Source organism: Phascolarctos cinereus, unplaced genomic scaffold, assembly GCF_003287225.1.
Source record: "Phascolarctos cinereus isolate Bilbo 61053 unplaced genomic scaffold, phaCin_HiC Scaffold_5;HRSCAF=322, whole genome shotgun sequence".
In the NCBI taxonomy this organism is placed as follows: Eukaryota; Metazoa; Chordata; class Mammalia; order Diprotodontia; family Phascolarctidae; genus Phascolarctos; species Phascolarctos cinereus.
In genome coordinates this window covers 215,368,959-215,389,795 of record NW_027555958.1, presented here as the reverse complement: position 1 = coordinate 215,389,795, position 20,837 = coordinate 215,368,959, and the positions used below count along the sequence as shown (strand labels likewise).

The window sequence follows — 20,837 nt, the reverse complement described above, 5'->3', positions numbered from 1 at the left end:
GGGGAAAAACAAAAGAACTTGTTTGTGGTTGTCAAGTTGTTAATAAGTGATAAGAGGCTATAAAAGGTATTAAAGAGGTACTAATTAGGTGAAATTATAATCTTCCAGAAGTAATTATGAAGACAGACTGAGTACCTCAGTACCAGAAGCTATTAAGATCCAGGAGAAGTTTGCAGTAACTTGCAGTGAGGGTAAGATGTTTGTGTATCTGTCAAGGCCAAGTGACTACTATACACAGGTGCTGTCCAGTAAGGGATCATCTGGAAAGGGTCAGAGGAAGGAAAGCGTTTTTGTTTATTGCTGAATCCCTGCTTTGTTGATTTGACAACAGCAACAAGAAGTTTGTTGCCTTCCTAGGGCAAGATTCCAAGGCGTACAAGAGAATCTCTCAAGACTTGTCAAAATGGATGGCTGCTACCCATGTCTGGTGATTCATGTGGACACAAATTATATTGTCAAAATGACCCCAGAAAGCATTGCCAGCTGTATTATAAAGTCTTTGGCAAGGAATTGAAGACTGTAGGAATACAGGTGATGTCTTCATCACTGTTGCCCAATGAAGGCATGGGATACAGAAGAGAAAAGTTGAACAACTGGATAATAATATAATGTTTGGGAATAGGATTTGGACTTCTGGGCCAATTGGACCAATAGGGTTCCTAGGTGGTATAGTGGATAGAGTGCTGGCCCTGGAGTCAGGAGGACCTGAGTTCAAATCTGGCCTCAGACATTTACTAGCTGTGTGACCCTGGGAAAGGCACTTAACCCTGTTTGCCTCAGTTTCCTCATCTGTAAAATGAGCCAAAGAAGGAAATGGCAAATTACTCCAGTATCTTTGCCAAGAAAACCCCAAATGAGGTCGTGAAGAGTCAGACATGACTAATTGGCTAAAGAACAACCAATTGGCTAAAATATAGTCCTGGCTGGGGCTCCTCTTTCCCCAGCTTTCACTTGTAGGTTGGGTCTCCCTACAGGACAGCTACCCTAGGTTCAACATACATTTTGGGTTTGCACTTCTAAAACTATGGCTGTTGCGTTCCCACTGATTTACTTGACAATAATAAGCTAGAGGGCACAATGAGCTCAAATCAAAGGCATTTGCTGAAATTACTTATTAAGAAAAGTGCCACCAGAACTTTTACATCATAAAACTGGGCTTTAGTTGCCCTGAAATGCACCAAGCATCAGCAAGGAAAGTGGACACATGTGGAAGTCACAAGTATCCTGGCATTCTTGGGGAACGTATGTCGTAAGGGCTCACACAGGGAGAGGTACTCATGTAAAGGAACACATGTGGCCAAACAATGTGAGAGGAGGAGGAGTTTCTACCTCCAGTGCCATAGTGCTGCAGAGTGATAAGGCTGCTAATATTTTCATGCTGCTACCATTAACCTTGATCTATAGTTTCCTCTGGATTCTGATCTGCAGGGCTCTGCCAGATACTTCCATGTTGGATTTGTTACTCTAATGGGATCACTAGGCTTACTCTCTGGGTGCACTGCTCCAACAGTTTGTTGTAATTTCTCTTAGCTTCAGCTTCTGGTTAAGCTGAAGTTGTCGGTCATGGAACAATATAATATTCTTTCAGACAGAACTGGAATCTTTACCTTAGAACCAGTAGAGATTCTTCCTCAATTCCATTCTCTGGGAGTTGTTTGGTCTGAAGTCTATCCAAGCAACAAAATCCCAGTTCCAATCTCTAAGTTCTCTTTCTTTGAGACCTTACAAAGAAGACTGAGATTCAGGAAATGATGTCCTTTGAACTCCTCTCTCAAGCCATGTGCTTCCATATCTTTCAAATGGCCTTGGGTTTCTGTTGCAAGAAAATGTTGCTGATGGGGAAGAGGGAGAGAAATCCCTCTTTTCTCATTTTACCCTTTATAAGCAGTACAAATGAGTTGTGAAGAATTTAGTATCATTTCTAGAGCTAAATCCTAAGAGCTGACTCAAGCTGGTCGACTCAGAGTAGGGACAGCTTTCTACTTAAGGGCTAAAGAGGCATAATTTATCCTTAGAGAATTGATATAAGTTCCCTGTTAGAGAATTGACATAAGTCCCACCAATTGCCTTCACCTAATGGACAGCTTTAAATTCTCTCCACTATGTTTTCTCACTTGGGACATGTATTATAATTATACCTTCTGAATATACAATGCCACCTTTCCTCGCCCTTACAGCTAGTTATCTGTTTTCTTTTGAATGAAGTATATACATTCAGAATCATATTCTAGTTACAATTCTCATTCCACAAATGTGAAATAGAGGCATGATTTTGTAGTGATTTGGGGTTATAAATATCTAGAAATTTGCTGGATTTGTCACTCTTCCAAAAACAACAGCTAATACTTTCTTTCTTTTTAAAAAAAATTATTTTTGTTAAATATTTCCTAATTACATCTACTCATATCATCACAAAAGTGTTGGTTTTATTTTCTTATTGCCTATATTTATTCCTTAAATTTCTTTTTGTTATCACTGTTGCTAGCATTTCTAGTACAGTAATGAATAATGGTCATGATAACGGACATCCTTGTTTCACCCCTAATCTTCCTGGGAAGGATTCAAGTTTAACTCTGTCGTAGATGATGCTTGCTCTTGGGTTTAGATAGATGCTACTTATCATTTTAAGAAAGGTTCCATTGATTGCCAGGTTCTACAGTGTTTTTTAATAGAAATGAGTATTGTATTTGTTAAAGGCTTCTGCATCTATTGATACAATCATATAATTTTTGTTGGTTTTGTTATTGATATAGTCAGTTATACTGATAGTTTTCCTAATATTGAACCAGCTTTGCATTTCTGATATAAATCCCATCTGGTCGTAGTGTATGTTCTTTGGGATATATTGCTACAATCTCCTTGCTAGTTTTTTTTTTAATTTTATGTTGATATTCCTTAAGGAAATAAATCTATTGTTTTATTTGTCTGAAAAGGTTACATTTAATATTTCTGCTTTTCTTCATTTGGTTGTGGGATTTTTATACTTTAATATGTGGTCAGTTTTTTGTAAAGTTGTCATGTACCATGAAGGTGCCATGTGTCATTCAGCTGATAAAAAGGCATACTCCTTTCTATTCCCATTCAGTTTTCCCCAGAAGGCCATTATATTTAAATTTTTTAAGATTCTATTCATCTCCTTAATGCCTTTCTTATTTATTTTGTGGTTAGATATCTAGCTCTGAGAGGGGAAAGTTGTGGTCCCGGCTAGTATAGTTTTACTATCTATTTACTCCTGTAATTCATTTAACTTTTCCTTTAAGAATTTGAATACTATATCATTTGTTTCATATATATTGAACATTGATATTTCATTGTCTATGGTGCCTTTTAGCAAGATGTAGATTCCCTGATTATACCTTTTAGTTAGGTCTATTTTTGTTTTTCTTTGACTGAGATCATGATTGCTACTTTTGCCTTTTTTTATGTCACCTGAAGCATAATAGATTCTACTCCAGCTCCTTATTTTAGTTCTTTGAGTGTCTCTCTGTTTCAAGTGTGATTCCTGTAAACAACATATTGTTGAATTCTGGTTTCTAATACATTCTGTCAGGGTCCCTGATTCCTAGTTACCAAGAGTGATGTTGCTCCTCAAAGCTCCCACCCCCTCTTGACTGAAAATGATCCTCTTCATCCTTGACCTATGACCTAAAAGGCAATATAGGGCTTAGGAGTGGGGAACTTGTGGCCCTCTAGGTCCTCAAGTGCAGTCCTTTGACTGGATCCAAACTTCACATAAAAAATCCCCTTAACAAAAGAATTTATTGGACTCAGTCAAATGGCTGCACCCAAGGACCTAGTAGGCCACACGTTCCCCAACTATGGGTAGGCAGTTGGTCCTATTTCCACTGCTAGCATGAGCCCCATGTAATCGCTTTCATACCAATTGCTAGGTCCCCTTATTCTCTGCCTTGAGAGCTCCCAATGTTGTTGCTGTTTCTGTTGCCACCACCTAGTGCCACCACTGGTGTTTCATCCATCTGGGCTCTGGGCCAGCCTCCACTACCATATCATAGATCTGTCCTTCTAACCCCCCCCAAGTGCTGTTTGGCTAGAAAAATGTCTCACTCTGACCTTTTATTGTCTTTGCCACTCCAGAATTCTATCTGAGGCATTATTTTAAAGTTGTTTGTTAGGAATGTTAGGAAAGCTCAGTTGACTGCTTTCTTTACTCTACTGTCTTGGTTCTGTTCCTGGAAGTCAGCAAATACTTTCTTGAATTACCATTAATGATAATTTCACTCTTCAAAGGTGGTAGAGCCACCAAGAGAGAAGTATATGCTGAGTCTAATAATCCTTTACAGAAAGAAATCATTCCTGGGGAGGAAATGACAGAGACTTTGAAGTAAAATCATGACTCTTTTCTTGAGCTTTTGACATAGAAGAGATAAACTTGGCATACCCTAATGTGCATCTCAGATTTGGCTAGAACAGATTTCAGAGGATTCAGAGGAAGAAATGCTATGGTCCTATAAATGCAAATGCTACAGAGGAAGCCAGCCTAGAAGGAATGGAAAGCTCAAGATTTAAATTCATAAGACAGAAGTGGGAAAAAAAAAAGGTAGTTGTCTGAAGAGACCCATGTGGCTACACAAAGAACTCATCAACCAACTTATACTTTTGAAGGATTTGTAGAAAATAGAAATTAGGAAAATTAAGAGAGGATTATGAACACAAAAGGCAAAGCTTGACACAGTAACAACGTGAAGAGCTATAAAACTTCAATGAGGAAAGGAAAGGAAAATTTAAAAACAATTTTCATTTTTTTTCTGAATTGGGGAAAAGATGAAGATAAAATAAGGGATAGAACTGCTGTTTAAAGGGGGATGGTATAATGATAAATGGTAATAGTCAAATCCTACTCAATTATTTTTTTCCTGCCAAGGAGAAATTATCTTTAAACTGGAAAACACAGAAAAATGGCCACGTTTGAGTGGATACTAAATATAAGTAAGGAGATAGGAAGAGAGCACCTAGCTGCTCTTGATGAATTCTAGTCACTTGGCTCAGAAAATTTATATCCATGGCTCAAAAAAAGATTTAGTTGATATGATTGTTGAACTACTCTGAGTGATATATGAAAAATCATGGAGAACAGGAGATGTTTTATATAAGAAAAAAGTCAAAACTTTTTAAGAAGAGAAGGGAAACCATATAGACTAGTGAATTTGACTTTAGTTTCTGAGCAAAACTCTAGAACAATTCTGACTAATAAATATCTGCTGCAGAAAGCAGAATAATGTTCACAAACAGCCTATATAGTTTCACCAAGAATAGATCATTACAGATTAACCTTATTTTCATTTTTAACAGAGTTGTTAAGCTGATTGATTAGGGGAATGGAGTAGCTATAATTTCTCTAGATTTTAGCAAAATTTAATGAAGCATCTCATACTGTACTTGTGGAAAAGATGAAGATAAGGAAGATAGTACAATTAGATGGATCTGGAACTGGTTGGATGGCCTCACCTGAAAAATAGTTTTTAATGGAATAATGGCAAGATGGGAGGAGGTTTTCATTGGCATGCATCAGATATCAGTACTTAGCTCTTTGATATTTAACAAATTTTATTGAAGACAGTTACAAGTATATATGGCAATCTCATCAACTATGAAGATGACACAAAGATGAGAAGGATAACTTACAGACTCCATGACAGAGTCAAGACGGAAAAAGTGATCTTAATAGGATGGATCCCTGGGCCAAACTCAATAGAATGAAATTTAATAGGGCTAAATATAAAGTCTCTTAGCTGGGTTCAAAAAAATTGACTTTTATGAGTATGAAATTGTAGAATCATGGTTTGATACAAGATTTTTTTTGGAAAAGATTTAAGATACTTTTCTTGAATGCAAACTCAACATGAGTCACAGCATTATATGGCAGACAAATGAGATGATTGGATCTTGGGCTGTTTTTAGAGAGGGATAACTTCCAGGAGCTAGAATAAGGAAGTGATAATAGTCTTACTGTGAAAGAAGAAAAATCCTGACCCCCTCCCCCTCCCTGCTCTGCCCAGATGTTACTTTCTTGCCTTCTGATTGGTAGAACACCAGATTTAACATGTATACTTTGAAGATTGTTTAGCATGTTCGATTTTGGGAGAGAAAGCAGATGTTAAATGCCATGGCTGGTAAAACAGGAAAATCAGAAGAAAAACAAAAATAGTTGCCAATATCAACAAGGCAGATTCTGAATCTTTTGGGATATGACTGGATCCAGCATGAATACAAGAAAATGGTAATGTCAAAGGGATAAAAGACAACTTTAGAAACCCAAAGAACTCTCGCATTTTCGTTGCCGTGGAGTAGCCTCCCGCGATCTCCTGTACAATTGGGCTCTGTGGCCCCCTTCCCCCGAGCCAGGTCACCCGTTATCGTCCCCCGCAGCCCACTGCCTGACAGGGGCTGCTCGGGAGCCGCCGCTAAGGTTTACATCATCACAAGAACAAGCACCATGACAGCACTTCAGTCCAGCGGTTCACTCGTAGCAGCCCATGACTACACCGAAGGCGTCTGGGTTCCACTTCCAGCAACAGCTCCTGTGGAACTAATGCTGAGTATTCTGGGGAAGTGATCCCCCATCATCCTGGTCTTCCCAAATCAGACCCAGGCCACTGGTGGGCAAGCTTCTTCTTCGGGAAGTCGAGCATCCGTTCATGTCAACTGTATTGGAATCCCCAGAGCACTCAGGAACTTTCCAGGTTGCTGAAGGCACGATCACCTGTGACCTGGCTCAGGAGGCCATGAGGAAGCGGTATGTCAGCGAGCCCAGCAAGACCAGCACAGGGCCTTCTGCATGAACAGCAGCACCCTCCTTGCTGGTGCCCACGCTTCTGAAGTACGCTAGGCATCAGAGCCCATTTCCCCCTCCCCTCCCCTCCCTCCCTTCCCTCTCCCACCTATTCCCTTAGACAGGCTGCTTAAGTGTAGAAGTAGTTATGTTGCTTGTAGGTTTTTTTTTTAAAAGAAAGCAAAAGCCAAACACCAAAAAAGAGTAAAAGGAACCACATTGTTATTGTTTTTTTTTTTTTTACTGAATCACCTATGTGTTTTGTAGCAGCCTCTGTAACTTGTACTCAACAGAAACAAATAAACTTTGAGCAGCCTTTTTTTTAAAGACCACTTTAAAAGTATAAGAAAGTCTATAATTCTTTATAATAATAGGAAGCATAAATAATGGTGAGACTGATCTCATTTTAGTGGACAAACTATGACTTATATACACCAGTCTTCCTATCAAACAAGTTACCTTGGTAGATTATCTGTTCGACTTTCATCTTTGCATCTTCAATACCTCACACGATGCCTTGCACATAGTAGGCATTTAATAAAGGCTTGTTGATTAATTAATTTATACTTTTTTCTGTAGTTATCTCATTAGTTAAGTAGTCCCCACCCCTTTCTATTTCTCTTTGGGAGGTCTTTCAGGCTAAAGTACTTTATTTTGAATAATCTCCATCTGGCCAATATTCATGCTCTGAGGATGAATTTGATTTTTAGAAATAGCCAAAGGTTATTCATTTTTTCATTCATTCATAGCCAGACTGTTGAGCAAGGTACCTCATCAAGTTGAGTCATATTATTTTGGGCTAAAAACAAGGTATGAATATAAATTAATAAGCCTGATTTTCTATTGTTTCTTAGAAATTGGCCCAGAAAGCTGTTCCAAAATCAAAAAAAAAATCAAACGTATTTTGTATGAACACTTCATCCATGGAGTCAGTGGTTCCCCCTACGGGACAATTTGGATGAGCAAGTTCTTGTATTACCTGTGATTTCATCTATCCAGGGAATGCCAAGTATAGAGACCCTTTCCTCGAATGTAAATTGTCTGTAACCAAGGTTATAGCTTAGAGTTGAATAGGGTACTGAAAGGTTAAGACGTTTGCTAGTGATCACATGGCACGTGCCTTGAATCCAATTTTCTTGACTCTAGGGTCATCCCTGTGTCCAATATGACCATGCATTTTTTCCAAGTTCTTGAATATCTATTTAAAAACCACCACTAACCAATCTTTTTTTACTTTAAGGTAAGACTTTACAATCCCACTGGAGAAATTCTATGAACTACATCTAAGAAATTGCTTCCACATGAGAAACTGTCTTTAAGTCAGGGAATTCTTCAATGAATTTAAAAAAAAAGTTTCAAGGGAAAAAAACAACCTTGATATCTGAAGAATCTGGTTGAGGTATAAGGCTTCTTTTGAAATTTTTTCCCTCTCACAGCTGGGGATTCCTTTGAAGTCCTAGATAAAGAAACTTGGCCATGACATTTATTTCTGATAGAAATCTCATATCAAAAAATATTTTGTTTGTCATTAGGCACTAGATGAACCTGCCAAGTCAGAAAGGATCACCAAGGACAGCACATTAGACTCGCATCTGGAGGTAATGATAACAAATTTCCTGGGCTTTTGGTCTAGAATCCCAAAGCATGGTGCTAACCCAGTGACTGGTTTCGATTTTTCCAGTTGTGTTCCCCCGCACAGCTCAGGCAGCAAACTGAAGAGCTCTGTGCTGCCATTGATAAGGTCTTACAGGAATCCTTGTCCCTGGTAATGCCTTAGACTAGACTGTTTAATTCAAAATATTTGTTTTTGTTTCTGTTTTTCTTCATTTCTCCTTTACCATGGCACCATTCATCACATCCTGTACACCTCCCCCATCCCCTCTTTTACTCCCCTAGCATCCTTCAGATTCTCCTTCAAGTTCCATGCAGACATCATTGGGTTCTGATGGGAAAAAAGTACGTGAGTTTTCCATGTAATTAACCTAACCACCTCCATGTGTTATCCTTTCTGACTTACCAGTCCAAAAGTATTTATCACACAGTTACTACCTGCCTGACACTGAAGAAAAAAGTGGATGAAGTACTTGCTTCATGCATGCTTAAGACTTTTATGCAAACAAATATGTGTGTAACATATGTGTGTAATAACATAGACTACTCTAGAAATACAGAAGTAGGAAGTCTATTGCACTATGTCCATAAGACAAAATGTTAGCATGGAAAACCAAAACTTATTGCATGTCAAGGGGCTTGTGTGTGTGTGTGTATTGCCTTGTTGACTGTCTGATGTTACTCTGTTGCCACTTAGCTCAAAAGGAGATGATGGTTAAGTTTTCCAGCAATCTTGAATTCTTCAGATTTTAGAGAAGATTTGAATTTCTTCTTATTCTGAAGTCATTTGCGGGGCTTGTTTTTGAGATAAGAGGCTGTTTTCTGAAAATCACACATATATAATATATATACACATATAGTTGTATATACATGCATGTATATATCTACATACATATACATACATACATACACATATACATACATACATTTGTGCTAACATTTGATGGGTAACATACCTGTGTTGCCCAATCTGCTTGTTCTTTCAAATACATTGTTTTTAATTGTCAGCCTGTATGCATCTTTTTACTAATGATTCTTATTTAAGTAGTATATAGATGGTGTTGGATAGATGGTTATAGACTAGAGCTGCCCTTAACTGGGATAGTAATTCCTTTTCCTAGGAAATGTTGATATGAGTTTATTAAACCTACCTTATTGTGTGTGAAGATGAAGTCTAATAACATAAAGAAATGCCTTTTGCCAGTTGTATATATTATAGGAGAGGACAGTTAGATGGTGCAGTGGATAGAGTGCTGGGTCTGGAGTTAGGAAGAATAACCTTCCCTAGTTCAAATCCAGCTTCAGACACTTACTAGCTATGTGACCCTGGACAAGTCACTTAACCCTGCTTCCCTCAGTTTCCTCATCTGTAAAATGAGCTAGAGAGGGAATGGCAAACCATTTTAGTATCTTTGCCAAGAAAACCCCAAAAGGGGTCACAAAAAATCAGACATGGCTGAAAAGTGACTAAACAATAGCAACAAATATTATAAAAAGGATTTTCTAAATATTATGGACTTCATTATCTAGTCTCCTTATTTTATTCAAACACATATGCATCTATTTAAGCATATGTGGGGGAGTGAGCAAGGGAAAGCAAGAGCAAATGAGAGAGAGAAAAAAAAGAGAAAGAGAAATTGATTTTGCTTAAATATGAAAGCTGTTGGTTGGCATACCCCATTAAATCATCAAACATAGTACAATGCCTCCTTTTGGCTACAGAGATTTATCTCAATCTTTATACATTATCATTATAAAATTAATAAATGAAATAAAAAAAATCATATAAAAAAGCAAAAAAAAAAAGGGACAAAATATTACCCAAACCACTGAAGTTTTAATGAGGTAAAACCTAAAGAATCGACATACAAGCAAGTAAGAGATTTTTGCTCTATGTGCCCTTCTAGATTTGTCTGGAATTCTTCTATCTTTGGCCCTTCCTCCTTGCTCTTTCCCTTGCCCCTTTTCCCTTTGTTTCCCTCTTCCTCTTTCCACCCTTGCTTTCTCTCCTTTCTCCCTTCTTTCCCCCTTCCTCTCTTTCTCTTTTTTCCTTCTCTTGTAGTCATTATCAATGTGTAAACCAATCTAATTCTGATGATTTCACTCTGCATCACTCCACATAGGTCTTTCAATATTTCCTTATATATTTCAGATTTGTCATTTTGGAAATACCCTAATTACATTAATATACCATAATGCATTCAGACATTATCTAATTGTTAAACATATTTCTCATTTTTTTGCTATTGCAAATAGAATAGCTATCAATTTTTTTTTTAAAGATAGGACACCTCCCTGCCCTTCTTTTTTTCTTTTTGTGATGCTTTTGGTATAGGATGCTTGCAGCAGAATTGCTGGGGCAAAAATATGATATTTGTGATGTTTCATTTTTCTATATTGTTCTCCAAAATCTTTGAACCTGAGTGAAACTAGATTAACTCTTTACCTTCAAAGTAGTAATCTTGATATCTTTTTCTGATCCTATTTCTGATCCTATTTAATCAGAGCAATAAAATAAATGGTAATAGTTTTAAATGTATAAACCAAAATGCTCAGAGTAAGACGCAGTGCACTTTAAAAGCAGGGCATTGGATTTGGAGTCAAGAAGATCTGGGTTCAAATCCTGTCTCTGAGACTTACTAGAGACATGATCACAGATAAGTTATATATTCTTAGTCTCCTAATGGGTTGCTCCTGCCAGTCTCTTTTATCTTAATCTCTTAAATCACAGTGGGGTTTTGATCCATGTTGGTAGAGAGATTTTCATGTTAGTGAATTCACAGATCTTTTTTATTTTTGTGTGTGGGGAAGCTATGAGAAATATGCAGATGCCTATCATTCATTCAGTATTGATCACTTATGTACAAGGTACTATAGTGGAACCATGATCTTTAAAGGATTGAAACAAAATAAACTGAGCTATTGCTGTTTCTGTAGTTGTTCCATCTGTGTGATTATCTTTATTTGAATGCAGATGCCTGCAACTCTTCCGAGAGCAGCTGGTCGAGAAACAAAATATGTAAGTCCCTTTTTTAATTACACTTGTTATTTTTCGTAGAAGAATGTGGTTGTATTTTTATTTATATTGTTTGAAATCTATTCTTACATGTGTGGAAACCGGCCTAGTTACTATACCTTGGTCATATGTGGGGAAAGTGCGTAGAGACATTCAAAATCATTAGTGTCAATAGATCTAACCTTTTGATAAATAAATCCCTTCCCAAATCAGAGACAGATACAGAGAGAGGGAGGGATCACCAGAGGTCTGCAGTCAGGAGAACTTGGGTTTAAGTCCTTACTCTGATACATACTGATTATTTGGTGCTGGTTAAGATATTTAACTTTCCACTGGTTCAGGCAACCATTTGACTCTATAGATTGTAGAATAATTGCTTACCTGCACTGGTAGAAGGAATTTCCTCATCTAGGAGTTCTCTATACCAGTAAAATCATAGGTCCAGTTCTTATCCCTATTCAATTATCTCATATAAGAAGTGGTAGTTAGAAAAACAAAAGCAACAAAAGCCAGCCCCAAACCTCTTATTATATCTTCCTGACTTTTTATTTTTTAAAAAAAGTGTTCTTAAAGTCTGGATGATGGTTCTTAACATTTTTGTTGACTATGCTTATTGTAAGTGTACACAAGGTCATATTGGTTGGCTAATAATCCTTTTTAGCTGTTGGCAATTCAGTGGTTTTTGAAGGACCATTCATGTTTTTATGCTTTTGGACAGGGTTTAACTATTTACAGGTAAGCAATGCGCCTTTTGAATTGAGCTGGTAGCTGCCTGTAGGCAGGTATAGAAACACAAAGGATTCCATTCCATTTGTCAGGCATTCATTATGCCATTACTATATATCAAGCACTGTGCTAGGTCTTTGGGGATTAAAAAGAAGAAAAAAATGTAAAAGTCTCTGCCCTTGAAGAGGGCTTGTACTTTGTGATCTCATAGTCATAAGATCTGGAGCTCTAAGGTATCATGAGTTCACATACACTTATATATGTGTGCATGTATATACATATTATATATATATATATATATATATATTTATATATATGTGTGCATGTATATACATATATATATATATTTATATACTTATGTATATATATATCATGTATATACACATATAACTATATCTATATAACTATCTATATCTATAACTATATATATATATGCTTAAAGGTATGTGCATATCTAGGTATATATCTCTTTCTCTCTTGAATTATATATCAATAGACTTAGTTTCTTTTATAATTCTATGTATTTTATTGTACGAATTTAAAAACATCCTGAGAAGGGCTCTTAGGCTTCTCCAGACTGTCAAAGGTTTCAAGTTAAGAACTCTTGCTCTAGGGAGAGGCAACACAGAGATGTGATGTCTTAAATCGAGAAGTCTTTAGTTGAAGTTTGTCTCTTCCTGAGTGTCTGACCATGGTCAAGTTACCTCTGAAGTTCTTTCCAGCTCTAACATGTTTTGAATCTAAGATTGCTATAATGTACAGCTTTCTGCTTTAGTTGTAGCTCCCTCAAAGCACATGATAAAATGGGTTTAATGACAGAATTGCAAAGTCTCTTTAAGAATGGACTATCATAGAATAAAGATAAGCTCTCCACTAATGGCAGTCCTTAGAAGCTTTTGCTTCTAGAAGCTTTTTATTGTTAAATGGGCAACTACTTACTGAGTCCATGTACTGCTCTGAATTCTAGTCATTATTTTGGTTAAACCAATCAGGCATCCATGTAGAGGGTGCTCCAATCAGAGTATTCCTTCTAGAAAACTGCAAGTGTGACCTTTTGTCACTGACTAAAGGTCAGAGTTGGACTGCTTTTGACAGTGTTATTTCATTGCATGTAGATAGAACCTAGATAAAATTCTTTTTTTTGGTAATAAGTTATCAAAACTGATCAGAATAAGTTAACATTTTATTCATAATGTTAGAACAGTGTTTGGATTGCTCAGCACTGACATTGAGTCATTGAGCAGGTGTGGCATAGTTAAAAGCAAGTATGAATCCTGAGGCAGTTGAGATTCCTGACCTTGATGAAACCTTGTTTGTTGAATGAACAGTTTTGCTTCTGCTTCTCTCTCCTGGCTTGACATTTGAATCATGGCTTGTGACACATCATTTGGAAGAATACTGAAGAGAATTCTGTGCTGGAACACAAAAACCAGATTCTCTTATGGTCAGCTCTTAGACAATGTGCAAAGTTCAGCATCTTGCTATGTTTATTGTGTTTTCTGTGTGATGCTTAGTACCTTTCGGAGCATACTTTATCAAAATGAAGTTTGGGGAATGGAATTTTCCTCTGAATGTTAGAATAAAACTCGAACTTTGTGTAACTGACCATTGGTAAATATCAAGCAGATGCCAATATTTTGATTATTTTAGTGGGCCACTACAGTATGGTGCATAGGGCTTTGGACTTGAAAATCTTAAGTTCAAATCTGTTCTCAAGAAGTTAATAGCTTTTTGACCTTGGGTGAGTCACTTAATGTCTTTGTGCCTCAGTGGCTTTTTTTGCATAATGGGGATGACAATAGCACCTATCTCTTATGGTTCTTGTGATAAGGATCAAATGAGATGATATTTGTAAAGTACTTTGCAAGCCTTAAAACACTGCAAAATGCTATTACAACAACAACAATAACTACTACTGCTACCACCACCACTACTACTATTACTACTAGTACCTTGGTAAGCTCCTAATAGTTCTAGCTGCTTTATAATTTGTCCTGTCTCACTAGATGAGACTTGATTAACTTTATTTTATCAATAATTTAACAAACCCATATCCCTATACTTTCCTTTCTTCATCTCCCAAGAAAATAAAAAAACCCCACCAAACATCTCAATATATAAATAAGCAGCCTGAGAAAATGATAAACTATTTTTTTCATCAGCTTCTTTTCAACATTTTAAAGCTAAATATCTTCAGAGTGTGAGCCTGCTGGGTCTCTGTGTCGTAAGCTGTGCAGAAATATTTATGTTAACATCAAACTGCAAGATCATGCAGCTTACCATCTCCAGAGCCACAGAAGGGGCCCAACAAAAGAAAACTGACTTAAACTGTAAAAATAGAAAGTGCAGTTGGACTTGAGAGGACATGATGACTAATTAACATTGACTACCAAGAGAGTTTATAGAATCATCATCTTCTAGAGGACTTTAAAATTTCAGTAGAAAATCTGTTGATCTTAGATCATTCCAACTTAATTTTTAATTTAGCCCTTACAGGAACACTGACCAAAAAATGGTGATTTATTTTTCTAATTTCAAAAGTTATTTGCAAAGTTGCCTTTTTGGTGGGTTGGAAAGTAACAGTGTACTTATCTGAATTCCCAATATTCTCAGAAGGATTAGCATTTGTTAGTAGTATAGTGATAGCTATTTGCAGCCATAATTTCTCTCTTTTCTGGGGCCTTTTTGAGAGCTTGTCTCTTTTCTATTAAAAGAAAATATTGGTTATTGCATAGCAGTGATTATTTGAGTCATTCAGGTCCAGAAGCAGCAGTGGTTCAAAAGAAAAGAGCCCTGTACTTGGAGTGAAGAGAGACAATTTCAAACCCTGCATCAGAAACTTACCAGTTGTGTGACCCTGGCAAGTCATCCTCTCTGAGCTTCAGATTCCTCATCGCTTAAATGAAGATGATAATAACAGCACCTACCTGACTGAATTACTGTGAAGATCAAATGAGATAATTTACATGAAGTGCTTTGTACACTTTAGAGGGCATTAAGAATGTCAGCTTTTATTTCTCTTCTTTACCTAGATGTTTGCATTTTACTTCATTTATTTACATGATGAGTCAGATTCAGGGGTATTCTGGTAAATGTTTAACAACTTGCTCTCAAAAAACATGTTCAAACAAGACACACTTTTAAGTTTAATCTCTGTTATTAACAGTTTCTCCATCACTTTCTTAAGTCTTAATAATCAGCAAAACAATAACTCAAGCCCTGATTTGTAGCATTATATGATTTCCAAGGAATAAATGCTTATACTGAAAATTTAATAATCTGCTTACAGCTCAAGCACACCTCTTATTAATTATGACCACTATTCAGAGTATATTTTCAATTTCTATTACTGCTGCTGCTACTGATAACACCATCACACCTACAATTACCATTACTACTAATATTTATGTAGCATTTTATGAGCTGCATAGAGAGGCAGGACAGTTTTGTAAACAGAAGGCTGGACTTGTTTCTAGTCTTTCGTCTGTGACTCTGCAAGTCACTTAGCATCTCTGTGACCTAAGGAAGTTTCTAAGCATAAAGGTACATATAGTATTGCTGAACTGTATTAATGGAGGCAGTTGCCAGACTGAGAGTTCCCCACACCGACGAAATCTTAGGTCTAGACACTCTTACCTGCAGGAGATAGATAGATAGACAGATAGATAGATAGATAGATAGATAGATAGATAGATAGATAGAGAAACAGAGAGAGAGAAAGAGAGAGAGAGACAGAGACAGAGAGAGAGACAGAAAGAAAGAGAGAGAGAGACAGAGAGGGAGAGACAGAGGAAAGAAGAAGAAGAAGAAGAAGAAGAAGAAGAAGAAGAAGAAGAAGAGAAGAAGAGGAAGAAGAAGAAGAAGGAGAAGAAGAAGAGGAAGAAAAAGAAAAAGAAAAAGAAGAAGAAGAAAGGAAGAAAGAAATAGGAGGAGGAAGAGAAAGAGAAGGAAGAAAAAAGAAAGAAAAGAATAAAGAAGAAAAGAGGAAAATATAAAGGTAGGAAGGAAAGAAGAAAGGAAGGGGAAAAGAAAAGGGAGGGAAGAAAGAAGAAGGGAAGGAAGGAAGAAAGGAAGTGATAAATGCAATACAAAACAATTTAGATACATTATCTCATTTAGTTTTCATTTGTGAAGTTGGATGTAGACTAAATGGGGAACAAGGAATCTTTGAGTTAGTAAAATGTCTGAATTCTAAATAATTTTAAAGGAACAGTAAAATTGTTATGTTAAGTATAGGACAGCTAAAACTGAATGAACAAGATGTGCTTTGGTAGAAATCTACAGAGAACTTGCTTGACAGGAAAAGAAAAACTTGTAATCAATATAACTCTTGTTCCTATGTAAGAGGATGCTAACTAAGTACTTGAAGGAATTTGAAAATTGTTCATTCAAGTAAAATGGTTTAAATCATCTTCTTCCTTATTCTGTTTATATAATCTCTCTTAATTTGCTTAGTGGCCCCTTTGAAAAAGATGGTGTGATGGGATCCTACAACCCAGCTTCAATCTTCATAATTACAAATTCTGAATTAATGGAGTCCAAATATGTATGTCATTCTTTTATAATAAATTTGCTCCTAGGGAGGTACAAGAACTCTTTTAGGCCAATAGATTATCATTTCCTTCAAAAAGTCATTCATCTTCTATTTGGTGACAGCAGGGAGAGATAGTTAAGTAACATTTATTAAGTAATTACTACTTGCCAGGCACTGTGCTAAGTGCTGGGGATACAAAGACAGAGAAGAAAAAAAAATAAAGAAAAACTAACAAGGAAAATACAAAACAAAAGAAAAACAAAAACTCCAGGAAGCCAGGCCCATGTATATTTAAATGAGTTGTATTTGTATTCTAAATTATTTCACTTTATACTCCTCTTCTTACTTTTTTCTTTCTTCCCTTCCCTTCTCTTACCTTCTTTTGCCCTCCCTTTCCCTCTTTTCTGCCTTCCCCTCCCACCTTGGGGATTAGGTTTTGTTCCTGGGATATGCTTATTATTGAATCTATTTACACCTACTATGAAAGAAATTTAATTTTACTTGCAATCTGGAACCACTATCTCATTTAAAAGATAAGAAAAACTGTTGTTATTGGCATGTATAATTGATCCAAAAATCCTCCTTTTAAAAGAAAAAAAAATACAAGTAGTCTGAATTACCTTCAAACTCTGTATCTAATAGGTTTGTTTTTTAAGTGCCAGAGAAAGAAGGCAACATGTAGTATATTGAGAGCTAGCCTTTAAGTCATAAAAATGTAGCTTCGAATATTGCCTCTGCAATGTGCCGGCTGTGTGACTCTGGGCAGGTCACCTGTCACCTCTAGGCAGCCCTTTAAGACTATAAGGTGTGGAGAAGGTGTCTGCACACCTGTGTGGGTAGAGGGAATTTCCTCCTTTGGGAGTTCTCTATACCAATGCAATCCCAGGTCTGGCCTCTATCCCTATAGAAATAAAGTAGAGAAAGTGGTTCATAATAAAAAAAAAAAAACACAGGTAAGACCTCATCTTAATGAGTTTAAAGGGAATATCAAAACTTCAGTAGGATGGAAGTGTGTGGTTTCCAAGAATTATCAGTGTGTTATTTTGTTATAAGGGGCAGCTAGGTGGCACGGTGGCTAGAGTGCTGGACCTGGAGTCAGGAAGACTCATCTTCCCCAGTTCAAATCTGGCCATAGATACTTATTAGCTGTTTGACCCTGGGCAAGTTACTTAACTCTGTTTGCCTCAGTTTCTTCATCTGTAAAATGAGTTGGAGAAGGATATGGCAAACCACTTCAGTATTTTTGCCCAGAAAACCCCCAATGGGGCCATGAAGAGTTGGGCATGATGGAACAACCACTGAACAACAACTAATTTTGTTAATAACATTACAAACTGTATATGATATATTTACAATAGATTCTAAAATAGATTTTCATTTATACATACAAATGATAAATTCTTGGTTAAATAGATAAACTGCTAATTTGCTAAGTACATTTCCACTTCTCCAACATTATCATCTTCATACATCTCCCTGCCACTTTACTGAAAGTTAGTTCATCTCCTAATGTTGCCACTTACTAACTATATGTGGCCTTACGCAAGTCACTTACCTTTCTTAAATCTCAGTTTCTTCAATTGTAAGGAGGAGGAGGGAGCAATTAGTCAAGATAATCTCTAAATTCCCTTTCAGTCCTAATTTATGACTTTATGACTATGAAGATTTGTACTCTTTACTCAGATGTGCTGAGATTTCCAGGAAAACAAAAGGGATTTGGAAACAATGTACACAAACTCAGAAAGTATGTGGTGCATGTGAAGGGGTTAGAAGATGACTTTCAATAAACCTGGATAGGCCAAACCCAGGTTTTGAAGGGTTTCAAATGCCAGGCAGAGGAGGTCCTGTTTTATTCTAGAGGCAATAGGGAGCCACTTCAGATTCTCAGCCAGTGGAAGGCTGTGTGAGAAAGTTGGAAGAGTCAACAAAGATTTCAAGGTTGGGAACCTGAGGGACTAGAAATATGGTTGTACTTTGTGCAAAAATTGGGAAGGTGGGAAGAGGGGTGTGTATAAGGCAGGGATCTTAATCTTTTTTTATGTCAGGGACCCCTTTAGCAGTCTGGTGGAACCTATAGACACCTCAGAATGTTATTTATAAATGCATTAAATAAAACACACAGGATTGGAAAGCAAACCAAAAATTAGGGAAAATAAAAGTGCATTTTTCCCATCTAAGTTTGTGGACCCTCTGAAATCTATCTGGGGTATCCATTGATCCTAGGTCAAGAACTCATAATATAGGAAGAACATAATGAATTCCATTTTAGGAAGTTTGAGATGTCTATGGATATGCATTTGGAAATGTCTAGCTGGCAATTATCGATAAAGCTCAGGAGAGAGATGTGGCTGGATTCAGAGATTTTGGAGCCATTTGCCTAGATATGATAATTGAACTCATGGGGACTGGTAGGATCACTAAGAAAGAAAAAACAATATGCTATGGGAAAAGAAGAAGGCAAAGGGCACAGACTTGGGGGATATCCTGTATTAAGGAGTGGAACATCAATAATGAGTCTTAATTTCTCAAATATGCCTAGTACCTGTGTACTAGGTATGCATATGTGTGTGTGTGTGTGTGTGCATGTGTGTGTGTGTGTGTGTATGTGAGCAATTGTATGTATGTATTTTGGAAAGAATGAGAGCCAGGATCTGGAAAGGGGTGTTATTTTCTCTATTTAAGGCTTCTGAGCATCAAGCTAATTTATACTTGACAATGCTTTTTTTTCCCATCAGATTGACTCCATTCCTGTGTCTCTTTCTCCTCAGCAGATATAAAGCTGCCATATTTTTAGCCAGATCATGTCCCATTTGAATTCTCCTTGGTTTACCCTTTGATCATCTCTAGGTTAATATTAAAAATTTCTTGTGTCATTCTTCCTCTTTTTACCCTATTATTATAAAATGGTATTAAATCCTGAAAAGGAGTTACAGTTTTGAGATATTTCCAATACACTATAAATGACTGGTTCCTATAGGGGCAGCTAGGTGGCACAGTGGAGAGAGCTCTGTCCCTGGAGTCAGGAGGATCAGAGTCCAAATCTGGCCTCAGACACATAACACTCACTAGCTGTATGACTCTAGGCAAGTCACTTAACCCCAATTGCCTTAACACCCCCCCCAAAAAAATGGCTGGTTCCTTTTGGGTATATTATTCCTGGTAAACCTTGGTGTTAAATTTTTGTGACCTGCAGTAAAATTTGCACACTTTCTACGGTTTCCTTGTATAAGCTGCATTGACCATTAAGTCCAGGTTCCTGAGGGCAAACATTCTGTTATTTTTGGTTGCAATAACCTGTTCCTCAATAGCTATCATAAATACTTCCATTTATATAAGCAAATCTCCTTGACACAATCAATAATTCAACATTTCTTTGTTGATACACCATTGGCTAGGTTCACATAGACGTTGCAATGGAGGGTCTTATGATCCCTCCCTCGTGTTTTACTTGTTTCATAGGCTCCATCGAGAAATAACCCACTTTCACATACCTTTCATAAATTCAATGGTGCTCACCTGTTATTAGCCTTTGGTATTGCTGGGTGAAATGATGGCTGTTTGTTATTATTAATCATCATTATTATTCATTATCATTATCATCACCTTCATAGTACTATCCATCTGTCTATAATTTCATTATCACACTATCGTTTATTAATTTATCATTTTTTTCTCTAAGAAAGAAAAGCTTTGAGGAAATGAGAAAAATAAATTTACATGGAATGGGAAAAATGGATGAAGAAGGTCAGGGACTATAAGCTTGCTTATGTGAATAGGGATAAAGACAGAGATGTCAAAAAAAGGCAGAGGAATACTTAACTGGATATTCTACAAAAGTTCTACACACGTGTGTATGTGTGTGTGTGTGTGTGTGTGTATGTGTGTGTATGTGTGTGTCAGATGTAGTTGTTCTCTTAGATAGAGGGTAGTTATCACCTGGCTCTAGTGAGATGCTAAACTCTGTGTTACAATTGTCTAAGGTGAGTAAAGTCTACACTACATCTTTCAGGCGAGGTGTGGGCAAAAATAATGTTCTGGATGGTGACTGAGAATGCCATCGCATCATTGCATTTGGGTGCATTTGGCATCCATATCTACTGCTTTGAATGGAATACATTTGTTTCTCAAAAGCTGAGTTGGCCCAAGTGGTTGTTTTTCAG

General features: G+C 36.9%; 1 protein-coding gene across 12 annotated transcripts in view; it reads left to right on the top strand.

The window, feature by feature from the left end:
• Nucleotides 1–20,837, top strand: part of MLIP (muscular LMNA interacting protein) — a 416,101-nt gene that overhangs the window by 229,901 nt on the left and 165,363 nt on the right. For 10 of the 12 annotated variants that reach the window (XR_013487007.1, XR_013487006.1, XM_078155316.1 and 7 more), the window contains 4 exons: nucleotides 8,323–8,388; nucleotides 8,472–8,555; nucleotides 8,687–8,746; nucleotides 11,376–11,420. Coding sequence is in view for 10 of the 12 variants with exons in the window: in XM_078155316.1 (XP_078011442.1) it covers nucleotides 8,323–8,388; nucleotides 8,472–8,555; nucleotides 8,687–8,746; nucleotides 11,376–11,420 (255 nt within the window). In the remaining 2 variants the exon portion in view is untranslated. The remainder of the gene's footprint in view (nucleotides 1–8,322; nucleotides 8,389–8,471; nucleotides 8,556–8,686; nucleotides 8,747–11,375; nucleotides 11,421–20,837) is intronic. The other 2 variants (XM_078155315.1, XM_078155317.1) reach the window with 2 other exon arrangements.